This window comes from Schistocerca piceifrons, chromosome 8 (genome assembly GCF_021461385.2).
Source record: "Schistocerca piceifrons isolate TAMUIC-IGC-003096 chromosome 8, iqSchPice1.1, whole genome shotgun sequence".
NCBI classification, from domain to species: domain Eukaryota; kingdom Metazoa; phylum Arthropoda; class Insecta; order Orthoptera; family Acrididae; genus Schistocerca; species Schistocerca piceifrons.
Window position 1 is genome coordinate 343,600,387 of NC_060145.1, and position 12,986 is coordinate 343,613,372.

A 12,986-nucleotide genomic window follows, 5' to 3' on the forward strand; every position below is an offset into this window, starting at 1 on the left:
ATCTATGATTTGAAACTTCTGGGCTACTTCTTGAGGGGACCCGAGACTTGGCAATTACTTGGTGCTACATCAGATCAGATGGATGTGCAAGACATGTTAAATATTCAGAATTATACAAAATGTGATCAAAAGTATCTGGACACCCTCAAAAGCATACTTTTTCATATTTCATATTATTTGTATTGTGCTGCCACCTACTGGCAGGTACTCCATATCAGCGACCTCAGTTGTCATTAGACATCATGAGAGAGCAGAACGGGGCACTCCGTGGGACTCACGGACTTCGAATGTGGTCAGGTGATTGGGTGTCACTTATGTCAAACATCAGTACGTGCAATTTCCACACTCTTAAACATCCCTAGGTCTACTGTTTCTGATGTGATGGTGAAGTGGAAAAGTGAAGGGACACATAAAGCACAAAAGCGTACAAGCGGACCTCATCTGTTGACTGACAGAGACTGCCGACAGTTGAAGAGGGTTGTAATGTGTAATAGGTAGTCATCATAACAGACCATCACACAGTAATTCCAAACTGCATCAGGATCCACTGCAAGTACAATGACAGGCAGGAGGTGAGGAAACTTGGATTTCATGGTCGAGCAGCTGCTCTTAAGCCACACATGACACCGGTAAATGCCAAACGATGCCTCACTTGGTGTAAGGAGTGTAAACATTGGACGATTGAACAGTAGAAAAATGTTGTGTAGAGTGATGAATCATGGTACACTATGTGGCGATCCGATGGTAGGGTGTGGGTTATGGCAAATGCCTGGTGAACGTCACCTGCCAGCGTGTTTAGTGCCAACAGTAAAATTCAGAGGCGGTCTGTTATGGTGTGGTCGTATTTTTCATGGAGGGGGCTTGCACCCCTTGTTGTTTTGCATGGCACTATCACAGCACAGGCCTACATTGATATGTTAAGCACCTTCTTGCTTCCCACTGTTGAAGAGCAATTCGGGGATGCTGATTGCATCTTTCAACATGATCGAGCACCTGTTCATAATGCATGGCCTGTGGCAGAGTGCTTACATGACAATAACATCCCTGTAATGGACTAGCCTGCACAGCGTCCTGACCTGAATCCTATAGAACACCTTTGGGATGTTTTGGAACGCAAACTTCATGGCAGGCCTCAATGACCGACATCGATACCTCTCCTCAGTGCAGCACTCCATGAAGAATGGGCAGCCATTCCCCAAGAAACCTTCCAGTTCCTGATTGAATGTATGCCTATGAGAGTGAAACTGTTGTTAAGGCTAAGGGTGGGCCGACACCATATTGAATTCCAGCATTACTGATGGAGGGCGCCACAAACTTGTAAGCCATTTTCAGCCAGGTGTCTGGATGCTTTCGATCACATAATGTATATTCTCTCTCAGGAAACTGTGATAACTTTATCTAGTTGCAGGTTTCAAATAGTGTCTAGCAAATCACATTAAGATTGGCTGTTTACTGTGCAAACATTGGGAACATAGTGTTTAGAGATTCCTGTATTCCATCTCAAAAGAGTGTGAGCGTTACTTTTCCAGAAGAAAGAATTGTATGGTGTATCAGCAAATACATCAGTCACAGCTCTTTGTTAATTCAGTGTCTTAACTGAATGTTAAGTATCCAGGTGGACTGATAAGATATAAGAAATGAGGTGGTTCTCCACAAAATCAGCTACAAGAGGAATATGTGGAGAACATCGACAAGAAGAAGGGCCGGAATGTAGGACATGTCATTAAGATATCAAGGAAAAACTTCCATGGTACTTGATGGACCTGCACAGGATAAAAACTTTAGGGAAAGGCGGAGATCGGAATATATCTACTATTAATTTAGGATGTTTGATGCAAATGATACTCTGAGATGAAGAGGCTGGCACAGGAAAGCAAGCACGAGTGCGTGCGCGCGCGCGCGCGCACACACACACACACACACACACACACACACACACACACACACACACACACAGGGTGAGTCAGGAGGGAAGGTACATGTTTTGACAGGTGATACTATTAATGATTCTGAATAAAAAACTTCATATGGACATATGCCCTATTCTGATTGGTTTCTAATATAGAACACATTTAATATCACCTTTGTAAGTATTTTATGTCACTAATACTACCTCTCCTCAAAATATGTACCTTTCCTCCTGAATCACCCAATCCAGAATTCATCATCAAGAACAATGCAGTTTAAGGAGAAATTACCTTTTTCAATCTCATGTAGGTGTAGTCAGATTTTTTTAAATGTGTGGTAGAGAATGCTTAGCATGGTGCCACATGTTAGATTTCCTTCCCATTCCGATTGCAAACGGAGTGTGGGAAGAAGAACCCATCAAATGTCACTGTGTGTTCGCCACTTCAAGCGTTTTGCCCTTTCTTTGATGCTCCCCCTTGAGTCAAATCAACCTAGTATCTTCCCAATGAACCGAAGCCTGGCACTTGGTTTACCTATGACTGAGCCAGTGTGTTCATTACATTACCTATTCCTACAAATTGTTGTACCCTGTTATTTCTATGAGTTGACTGATTCCAGTTGTGACTCAATGATATTATTGTCATAAGATCCTACATTTTGTTTTGTAAAGTGCACAGTTTTCATTTCTAACCATTTAAAGCATGTCAATCTTTGTACCACTTTGAAATCTTATCAAAATGTGACTGGATATTTATGCAGCTTTTCTTTGCACCATTTTGAAATCTTATCAAAATATGACTGGATATTCGTGCAACTGTTTAGGTAGAGTACTTAGATAATTGCAGGAAATGCGAAATGTCTAAGTTTACTGTTAATATTGTCTTCCAGATCGTTAATGTACACAGTGAATGGCAAGTATCACAACACATGTTCTTGGGGCATGCCTGAAACTGCTACTCTTCTGTCAATAATTCCATCCACCCTACCAACAAATCCCCAATACAGCCCCCAAATTCGGTTTGATACCCCATATGGTATTACTTTAATTAAGAAGTATTTTTGTGGAATTGAATCAAGTGCTTTGCCAGAAGTCAAAAAATACTGCATACATCTGATTGCCTCGATCCATGGCTTTCAGTGTATCATGTGAGAAAAGCGGAAATCAGGCTTAGCAATTGAGTCAGCCTCACACTCAACAGTTCAAATGAAGACCTTCACAAGGAGAGTACACAGATCACCTTATGGCGATAAATATTTGTAGTTTAGAACATGTATTTATTTTTACAGGTAGTGTTTACTGTGTATTCCTTTTCAACACAAAGAATAAAATAGGCTTGTGAGCTTTCTGTTATAACACTTGTTTCTTCCACCTTACAGATTTCCACAAAATTGGAGGCTTTTGTATTTTCCATCCATGCCTGGACTCGGCACACAGCAGCTTACGTTGGCGTGCTGCAGAAATCATTGCCGAACTGACGCAGAATAACCCTTACTGCCAGCAACGCATTCTGGAGGCTAATTTATTACAGCCTTTGCTGAATCTCATAGATAATGATCCAGCCAGCCAGGTCCGCGTTAAGGCCCTCTATGCTATTTCTTGTGAGTTTACTTGTGTTTATTGTACCAAAAGGATAATTCAATCAAGAAAATTATGAGACGAATTGCTAGCCAGTACTTACCTTTGAGAGGCATAATTTCAGTATTGCTTATACACCTAAATAAAAGTGCTTACATTCTTTTATTTTCAAAACTAAAAGTTCCTTTCTTTGGGAGGAGAAAGGGATAGGTTGAGACCTGTTGTCAGGTTGAGGGTATACAAAAATATTTGTCTGCCATTGTCCTCTCATCGTGGAGCCTTGAGTGACCTACCCCTCTTTTTTAACGTTACCCAGCCTCCCTCCCCCCCCCCCTTCCTTCTCTCTCTCTCTCTCTCTCTCCCTCCCTCCCTCCCTCCCTCCCTCCCTCCCTCCCTCCCTCCCTCCCCCTCCTTCCCAAGGAAGGAACTATTAGGAGTCTAGCTCACACTTTTTCACATTTTCTTAAACCAGAACAAGAGCTATTCTCTACCAGCAGTCCAACAACCAATATTCTTACATTAAGCATTTTTCTGTATTTAATTTTAGTTATTTACCATTATATTTTACCATATTACTTGGTTCAAAATATCCAAATGACTGTAGAAAAGAAATAGACAAACGAGTCATGATACTGTAAAAACTTATTAAAAATATCGTAGTCCTTCGTATTTTGTACTCTCAGATACTGTAGTTAAATTATATTTATATAATTTATTACAATTTATGCCATTCTTCATAAGCCTTTATCCATGCAGGTAATTAGGAAAGGAAAACCAGTAAACAGCACTCATTACAAACAAACTGTTTAGATATATCCATATCATAATAATGGTAAAGTTTGTTTTTGCTACAGTGACTATATTTTTAATTGTTGCAGGTATCATTCATGTATTAACAAGAGGAGTTATTAATTAGAGGCCTCAAGATGAGTTTGCCAGTATTTTTCATGATTTCAATTTAATTTGTACCAGTGTTTGACGTAAGTCTTAGAGGTTTTGTGAAGTATTGGGAAAGTCAATCTTGAAAATAACTGAGGGTACTCAGTTTATCAGACTGCACAAAGCATTAACAATGAGCAGTTTTGCAAGCCTGAGTTGATGTAGACAAACAAAATGATTGAAGGAAAGACTTTAAAAAAAAAAAGTTTATCTCAAAGCTATTAATTATTTATTGGCTGACTAGTTTCAGACTTTGCTCAATTTTCACAAGTCACCTATTACAGGGAACAACATTTTTGTTATGAGTGGATGCATTGAAAGAGGCTAATAAAGATATCCATAATAATATGGTTCCTGTGGGAACTACTTATGTATTTTGTATGTAGGATATGTTTGGTATGGAGGAATAGAGACAAGAATTTTTTCTCACTGGATTACACTGTGTTACACGTGGTTTATTTTTTGTAGGTATTATTATAATTTTTACAGATGTTGATGCAAAGAATTTTATTATAAGGTCATATGTAATCTCTATTGTATTCCAGTTATTTCACGATTGCATTAATCTCACTGACAATATTCAGTATGAAACACAGCGTTCCATCACATCACAGTTGTACAGTAATTTTTTTCTTTTCTTTTTCAGCACCTTACAAAATAAGTAATTACCACATGGATAATATTATTACTGATACCTTATTCTCCACATTCAACATAACGACTCACTCCAGATTTTGTTCTCTGTAAATAGGTGGCTCAAGGAAATGGCCAAATCCAAAAGCTAGTCAGCCAATAAATAATTAGGAGGTTAGGTATAAACTTCATTTTCTTGTGAGCCAACCTTCACATTAAAATCTCCTGCTGTTATTACTTCTTGGTGCTTTTTGACTTGGTTGAGTAGATGGTCTAATTTCTGGTAGAAATGATCTTTGGTTTGCTGTGCCGCATCGGCATTTGGTGCATACACTCCTATTATAACTGTTTCAGTGCCATGTAATTTGATGATAATACTGACAAGGAAGATATGGAGGAAATGTCATGAATAGTTCTGGAGAAAATCTTGTAGAATTTTGTAACCAATACGACTTGAAAATTCTGAACATACACTATTTACATAAAGATACCCACAGATATACGTGGGAGAGACCATTATTACAGCAGAAATCAATAATCGATTACATCATTACCAAGAAACAGCCAAAAGTGGTAATTCAAGACTGTAGAGTCATGCGGGGAGTCAACTGTGGGTCTGATCACTACTTAGTTTTAGCAAAGTTGACGTTCCCATTTAGGAGAAAACCATCAACAACTGGGCAAGTCGATCCACAGCAATCGTGAGAAATTAGAGCAGGAAAGGTATAAGCTCTTTCTCCTGAAGCAGTTCAGCATCAAGGATTTATTTCAAATTAGATTAGAAAATGAACTAAAAGCGATTCCAGAAGATGAAAATGTTGAAGTAGAATATGAAAATATTTAAAAAAGCACTTACAAAATTTCTCTAGAGATAATAAGGACTGAGAGTAAGAGTCTAGGTAAATGGGATCCTCCATGGATGTCTGATGACCTGACGATGTTGAATAGGGAAAAGAAAAATCTCTACAAAAAATGGTTATCAACTAAATCACTACAGGACAGGCAAAACTACCAGACAACAAATTACGAATTAAGAAACAGAATCAAATTAGGAACAGAAATGTATTGAAATTGTGAGTCTTAATAGGTGGATCAGAAACAACAGAAGTGTGGAGGACAGTTACCAGTATGGAGAAAACACAAGTAAACAAATCAGTAGACAACCTAATTCCCTTAAAAGAATAGAAAAAGCATTATGCAGACCTTTAAATTGAAGATAGGCCACATTACACGCAAGGGAATGAAGAGAAGATGGAAGTAACTGATCGAAATATAAACATTACAATAGAGGAAGTGAAATGTGCATGAACTAAAAGAAAGACTGGCCAATCACCTGGTGCAGGAAACATTCCTGTTGAATTATTGAAGGCTGAAGGAAGATATCTGAAGAATTGAATAACCTGCCTGGTGAACAACTGTTGTAAAAGGATTGAAATTCACTCATCGAAAAAGTCATATATGGTTTCTATTTTCAAGAAAGGGAATAGAAAAGACACAAACTGCTATAGAGGCATTAGTGTCAACTGTACAATGAGCAGCTTATTTGGCAAGATAATGTTTGAAAAAATTAGACAAAATGTTGGCCACCATATTGTGGAAGACGAGAGCGGGTTTAGGTAGAACAGATCTTGTACAGATAGCCTATTTATTTTACAACAACTAATGTAGAAATTTATAGCAGTAGGGGAGGAGCTACACATTGCCTTTGTAGATTTAGCAAAAGCTTACGATACAGTTCCTAGAGCTAAGCTGTGGGAAGCTATGAAAGATATAGTTTTACAAATTATTATTGAAATGTGAGATAATGTGGTACAGATTAAACGAGGTTTAAAGTTATCAGAACCTATTAATGTCACTAAATGTTTGCGACAAGGTTGCAGTATGTCACACATCTTGTTCAATTTATATGTAGAAGTGGCTCTCTGAAATTGGAAGAACAGTTGCAGAGGAATGGGAATCACTGTTGACAATGTACAGATATTTTCATTAGGTTTTGCTGATGACCAACCTATTATAGCACAAGATGATTATGACCTTGAGTTCATGATACAACAAATGAGTCTAACAAAAACAGAGTATCTGGTGGTGAATAGTGATGCTAAATTTGAAGTACACATCAATGACAAAGCAGTTATGAGACAGGTAGAGAAATTTAAATATCTCAGGGCACATATTGATAAAAATGGTTTGGTCCATACAGAAGTAAAATACAGAATACAGCGAAGCGGAAAAGTGTTACGGTGTATGTATTCTTTTTGGTGGGATAAGAATATTTCCAACAGCAATAAGAAAAGAGTAGGTAAGATAATGGTTGAATCAGTGCTATGCTGTGGATCAGAACTATGGATCTTAAATGCAGATCTCAAAAGAAGACTAATAGCTGTGGAAATGGAGTGCCAGAATATCAAGAATCGAAAGAAAAACTAATGATGAAGTAAGAGCTAGAATGAAGGCAAATGATAATGTGATGGATAGAATTGAAAGAAAATCATTAAAATGGTACGGACCTATGATGAGAATGCCAGATCATCGGTGGCCAAAGAAGGTTTACGAATGGAAACCACCTGGCAGCCGTAAGTGCGCAAGGCCACGACATTCTTGGACAGACCACATAAGTGGAGTAATGGAAAATCGCAGAATCGACTAGGAAGATGCGCTGGGTAAAGAGGCTTAGCGGAAGATAACAGGATGGTATAAACTCAGACACTACCAGACTGTCATTAGACTGCAGATACTATATGCATCAGAAACACTGGCAAATTTTACATACGCACAACAGATAGAAAATCGCGAAAGAAGAATTGTGAGGACAATTCTTGGACACAGGAAAATAACAGATGATCAGTGCAAGCCTGTATACAGACTAAAAAGCAACAAAGAAGTGTATACGAAGTGCAACAAAATTACAGACGAAATTAGAAAAAGATGATGCTCCTTTTATTCTCACATCATGAGGATGAACCCGAATAGGCTTACAAAACAAATATTTTCGTACATCGCAAATCTAAAAAATAAAAGTTTATGGTTTATCAACACAGAAAGAGATCTAAAAGAAATGGACATAGATCAGGAAACAATATTTAACAGAAACCTTTTTAGAAAAAAACTGAATTCATTCACGGGTTTCGGTGTGAAAATTAAGAAGACTTGTGGAACTAAATGGTCTGAAGAGAGAAAAGCCGCCTTCAGCGCAAGAATGAAGGAAGTGTGGACTGAGAGAAAGAAGACTTCCCAGAAGCGCAAGAAATAACTGTTTTCACGGTCTTTAACGGCCAAATTTGTATAATAATAATAATAATAATGGTATAAACTTCGAAAAAATGCTTTTTCTTCAATATCTGAGAGGAGTTGTGACATACTGAAGACCTTTATGCAAAAAAAATGTTTATACGAATTATTGGAGCATTACATAAGTCCTGTTCATAGAAAGTTTGGTTTCTTAAATGTATGATTCTCACTTTTCTTCTGCAAGTGCATGTTTATGTTTCACATTTATCTATCTCATTGGGACTTTATGTAGTTTTATTGGCTGACATCATCCTTTGATTTTAGGTCTTGTACGTGAGAATAAAAATGCTCTTCAAGAGTTTATAAAACATGCGGGATACTCAGTCCTCCTTCGTGCTATGCAGAGCAATGTTGAGAAGTTGCAGGTGAAATCTGCATTCCTATTGTCGAGTCTCTGTTCAAGCACAGAAATAAAAGGTTTGCAACATATCGCAGATTTTCCATTGTTTTATTAAGGATTAGTTTGATCACACTAGCCACTGATTCTGATTGCACTAGATGCAGTAACATTAGAGGGAAACATTCCACGTGGGAAAAATATATCTAAAAACAAAGATGATGGGACTTACCAAACAAAAGCGCTGGCAGGTCGATAGACACACAAACATACGCACAAAATTCAAGCTTTCGCAACAAACGGTTGCTTCATCAGGAAAGAGGGAAGGAGAGGGAAAGACGAAAGGATGTGGGTTTTAAGGGAGAGGGTAAGGAGTCATTCCAATCCCGGGAGCGGAAAGACTTACCTTAGGGGGGAAAAAGGGACAGACTAAAAAGCACGCACACACATATCCATCCGCACATACACAGACACAAGCAGACATTTGTAAAGGCAAAGAGTTTAGCCCCTAAGGAAACATTCCACGTGGGAAAAATTATATATAAATACAAAGATGAGGTGACTTACCGAACAAAAACGCTGGCCGGTCGATAGACACACAAACAAACACAAACATACACACAAAATTCAAGCTTTCGCAACAAATTGTTGCCTCATCAGGAAAGAGGGAAGGAGAGGGGAAGACGAAAGGAAGTGGGTTTTAAAGGAGAGGGTAAGGAGTCATTCCAATCCCGGGAGCGGAAAGACTTACCTTAGGGGGAAAAAAGGACAGGTATACACTCGCACACACGCACATATCCATCCACACATACAGACACAAGCAGACATATTTAAAGACAAAGAGTTTGGGCAGAGATGTCAGTAGAGGCAGAAGTGTAGAGGCAAAGAAGTTGTTGAAAGACAGGTGAGGTATGAGTGGCGGCAACTTGAAATTAGCGGAGATTGAGGCCTGGCGGATGACGAGAAGAGAGGATATACTGAAGGGCAAGTTCCCATCTCCGGAGTTCGGATAGGTTGGTGTTGGTGGGAAGTATCCAGATAACCCAGACGGTGTAACACTGTGCCAAGATGTGCTGGCCGTGCACCAAGGCATGTTTAGCCACAGGGTGATCCTCATTACCAACAAACACTGTCTGCCTGTGTCCATTCATGCGAATGGACAGTTTGTTGCTGGTCATTCCCACATAGAATGCGTCACAGTGTAGACAGGTCAGTTGGTAAATCACGTGGGTGTTTTCACACGTGGCTCTGCCTTTGATCGTGTACACCTTCCGGGTTACAGGACTGGAGTAGGTGGTGGTGGGAGGGTGCATGGGACAGGTTTTGCATCGGGGGCGGTTACAAGGATAGGAGCCAGAGGGTAGGGAAGGTGGTTTGGGGATTTCATAGGGATGAACTAACAGGTTACGAAGGTTAGGTGGACGGCGGAAAGACACTCTTGGCGGAGTGGGGAGGATTTCATGAAGGATGGATCTCATTTCAGGGCAGGATTTGAGGAAGTCGTATCCCTGCTGGAGAGCCACATTCAGAGTCTGGTCCAGTCCCGGAAAGTATCCTGTCACAAGTGGGGCACTTTTGTGGTTCTTCTGTGGGGGATTCTGGGTTTGAGGGGACGAGGAAGTGGCTCTGGTTATTTGCTTCTGTACCAGGTCGGGAGGGTAGTTGCGGGATGCGAAAGCTGTTTTCAGGTTGTTGGTGTAATGATTCAGGGATTCCGCTTGATTCAGGGATTCAGCTTTCGCATCCCGCAACTACCCTCCCGACCTGGTACAGAAGCAAATAACCAGAGCCACTTCCTCGTCCCCTCAAACCCAGAATCCCCCACAGAAGAACCACAAAAGTGCCCCACTTGTGACAGGATACTTTCCGGGACTGGACCAGACTCTGAATGTGGCTCTCCAGCAGGGATACGACTTCCTCAAATCCTGCCCTGAAATGAGATCCATCCTTCATGAAATCCTCCCCACTCCGCCAAGAGTGTCTTTCCGCCGTCCACCTAACCTTCGTAACCTGTTAGTTCATCCCTATGAAATCCCCAAACCACCTTCCCTACCCTCTGGCTCCTATCCTTGTAACCGCCCCCGATGCAAAACCTGTCCCATGCACCCTCCCACCACCACCTACTCCAGTCCTGTAACCCGGAAGGTGTACACGATCAAAGGCAGAGCCACGTGTGAAAACACCCACGTGATTTACCAACTGACCTGTCTACACTGTGACGCATTCTATGTGGGAATGACCAGCAACAAACTGTCCATTCGCATGAATGGACACAGGCAGACAGTGTTTGTTGGTAATGAGGATCACCCTGTGGCTAAACATGCCTTGGTGCACGGCCAGCACATCTTGGCACAGTGTTACACCGTCCGGGTTATCTGGATACTTCCCACCAACACCAACCTATCCGAACTCCGGAGATGGGAACTTGCCCTTCAGTATATCCTCTCTTCTCGTCATCCGCCAGGCCTCAATCTCCGCTAATTTCAAGTTGCCGCCACTCATACCTCACCTGTCTTTCAACAACTTCTTTGCCTCTACACTTCTGCCTCAACTGACATCTCTGCCCAAACTCTTTGTCTTTAAATATGTCTGCTTGTGTCTGTATGTGTGGATGGATATGTGCGTGTGTGCGAGTGTATACCTGTCCTTTTTTCCCCCTAAGGTAAGTCTTTCCGCTCCCGGGATTGGAATGACTCCTTACCCTCTCCTTTAAAACCCACTTCCTTTCGTCTTCCCCTCTCCTTCCCTCTTTCCTGATGAGGCAACAATTTGTTGCGAAAGCTTGAATTTTGTGTGTATGTTTGTGTTTGTTTGTGTGTCTATCGACCTGCCAGCGTTTTTGTTCGGTAAGTCACCTCATCTTTGTATTTATATATAATTTTTCCCACGTGGAATGTTTCCTTCCATTATATTGATATCATTAATTTGAATCCAACAATTACGTTTGTTATTGTCACTGTTGCATTTCGAAATCTTTTCTGTCGTCTTATTTTCCTCTTTCTGTTTTTGCCAGTAGTTTCACTTTGGTTTCACTTTGAATTCACCTTCTCCTTTTTACCGTAATCTGCTATACTATTTTATCCCGCCTATATATATACTCAATAATACGTAACCCACTTCCAAACCATAACCAAAAAAATTTTTTGCCGCTTTCAGCACTACCGCCGCTATAATATCCACCGTTTCTAGTTCACAAACAGCTCCTTTCACCTTTTAAACAACCATTTCGGCCAGTTCTAATAACTTTCACTTTATTTCCATTTCCGTTTTTCCCACACCACTGATCATTTTTAGCCGCTTCCCACAGGTTTTAACGCGATTATTTCTTCGCCAGACAATTGTTAGTCTCATTTTCATAATCTGCCACCACAATACCACTCCTTTTAATATACTACACGCAGTTTTTTCGAAATTTTCCCGAATTTCTGCGTCCTTTAACGTGTTTTGGCGGCAACACAACCACCTAACCTTTATGCACATCGTTATCTACCAACCCAAGTCCAACATAGCCCAGCTGTTACCAACACCTTTTCGCCTTTTTTCATTCCAGATCTCCTGTTTCTTTCCAGTTCACCTTTATCTCTCCCCATATATTTATATTTTTATTTTCATTTTCATTTCACCTCATGTTAACACTTTCCACCTTCTAATACCATGTCACCCTCACAACACCCCCACAATGACCCCATTAAGTTTTATTTACATTCCCTCCGCAAACATGCCTTCGCCCTAGCCAGATTACACTCCCATATTCTATTTTCTCAGGCTTGTCTGACATTTGGCATCACCCCCAAAGGCCTTACACTTAAAGTTCCCATCTCTGGCTGCAACCCTTCCTTCCATCAGTCCCTATACCAGTTCCAAACTGAACAATCCATTGCCGTCACCCACCTAATCCTTCACCTACACATCAACTCAGCCAATGAACACACCCGTCAACTCCTATCCTTAATAAAAGTCCTTAATCTTTCCTCTCCCACATCCACACCGGCTGTCCAGAGCATCCTCCTACAGGCCAACCGTAAATTAGAACAGCATGCCACCCTCCACCTCAAAAAACTATCCAATCTCCTGGTTTCCCACCTCCGGAAAGGCAACTCACTCACCCTTCACAACCTTTCCAGCAAACCTCAACCTCCTCTCATTGCACACAAACCCAGTCTCTCCCATCTACTCAATCTCCCACTTCCAGCTCCACTCCCTCCAAAACCTCAAAATTCCGATCAACACAATCTGGAACCACAACACCCTAATTCAGTAGTTAACCTTTCCTCCAAACCTCTCTCCCAATCCGAAACCTCTGTC

At 40.6% G+C, this 12,986-nt stretch overlaps 2 protein-coding genes across 5 annotated transcripts in view; one reads left to right on the forward strand and one right to left on the reverse strand.

Annotated features, from left to right (window-relative positions):
- LOC124711959 (transcription initiation factor IIA subunit 1-like) overlaps positions 1-12,986 on the reverse strand; it is an 88,870-nt gene that overhangs the window by 24,424 nt on the left and 51,460 nt on the right. The gene's annotated exons all lie outside the window — the stretch shown is intronic.
- Positions 1-12,986, forward strand: part of LOC124711960 (hsp70-binding protein 1) — a 54,143-nt gene that overhangs the window by 7,436 nt on the left and 33,721 nt on the right. For 2 of the 3 annotated variants that reach the window (XR_007005548.1, XM_047242241.1), the window contains exons 3-4: positions 3,286-3,507; positions 8,609-8,761. Coding sequence is in view for 2 of the 3 variants with exons in the window: in XM_047242241.1 (XP_047098197.1) it covers positions 3,286-3,507; positions 8,609-8,761 (375 nt within the window). In the remaining variant the exon portion in view is untranslated. The remainder of the gene's footprint in view (positions 1-3,285; positions 3,508-8,608; positions 8,762-12,986) is intronic. The other variant, XM_047242242.1, reaches the window with a different exon arrangement.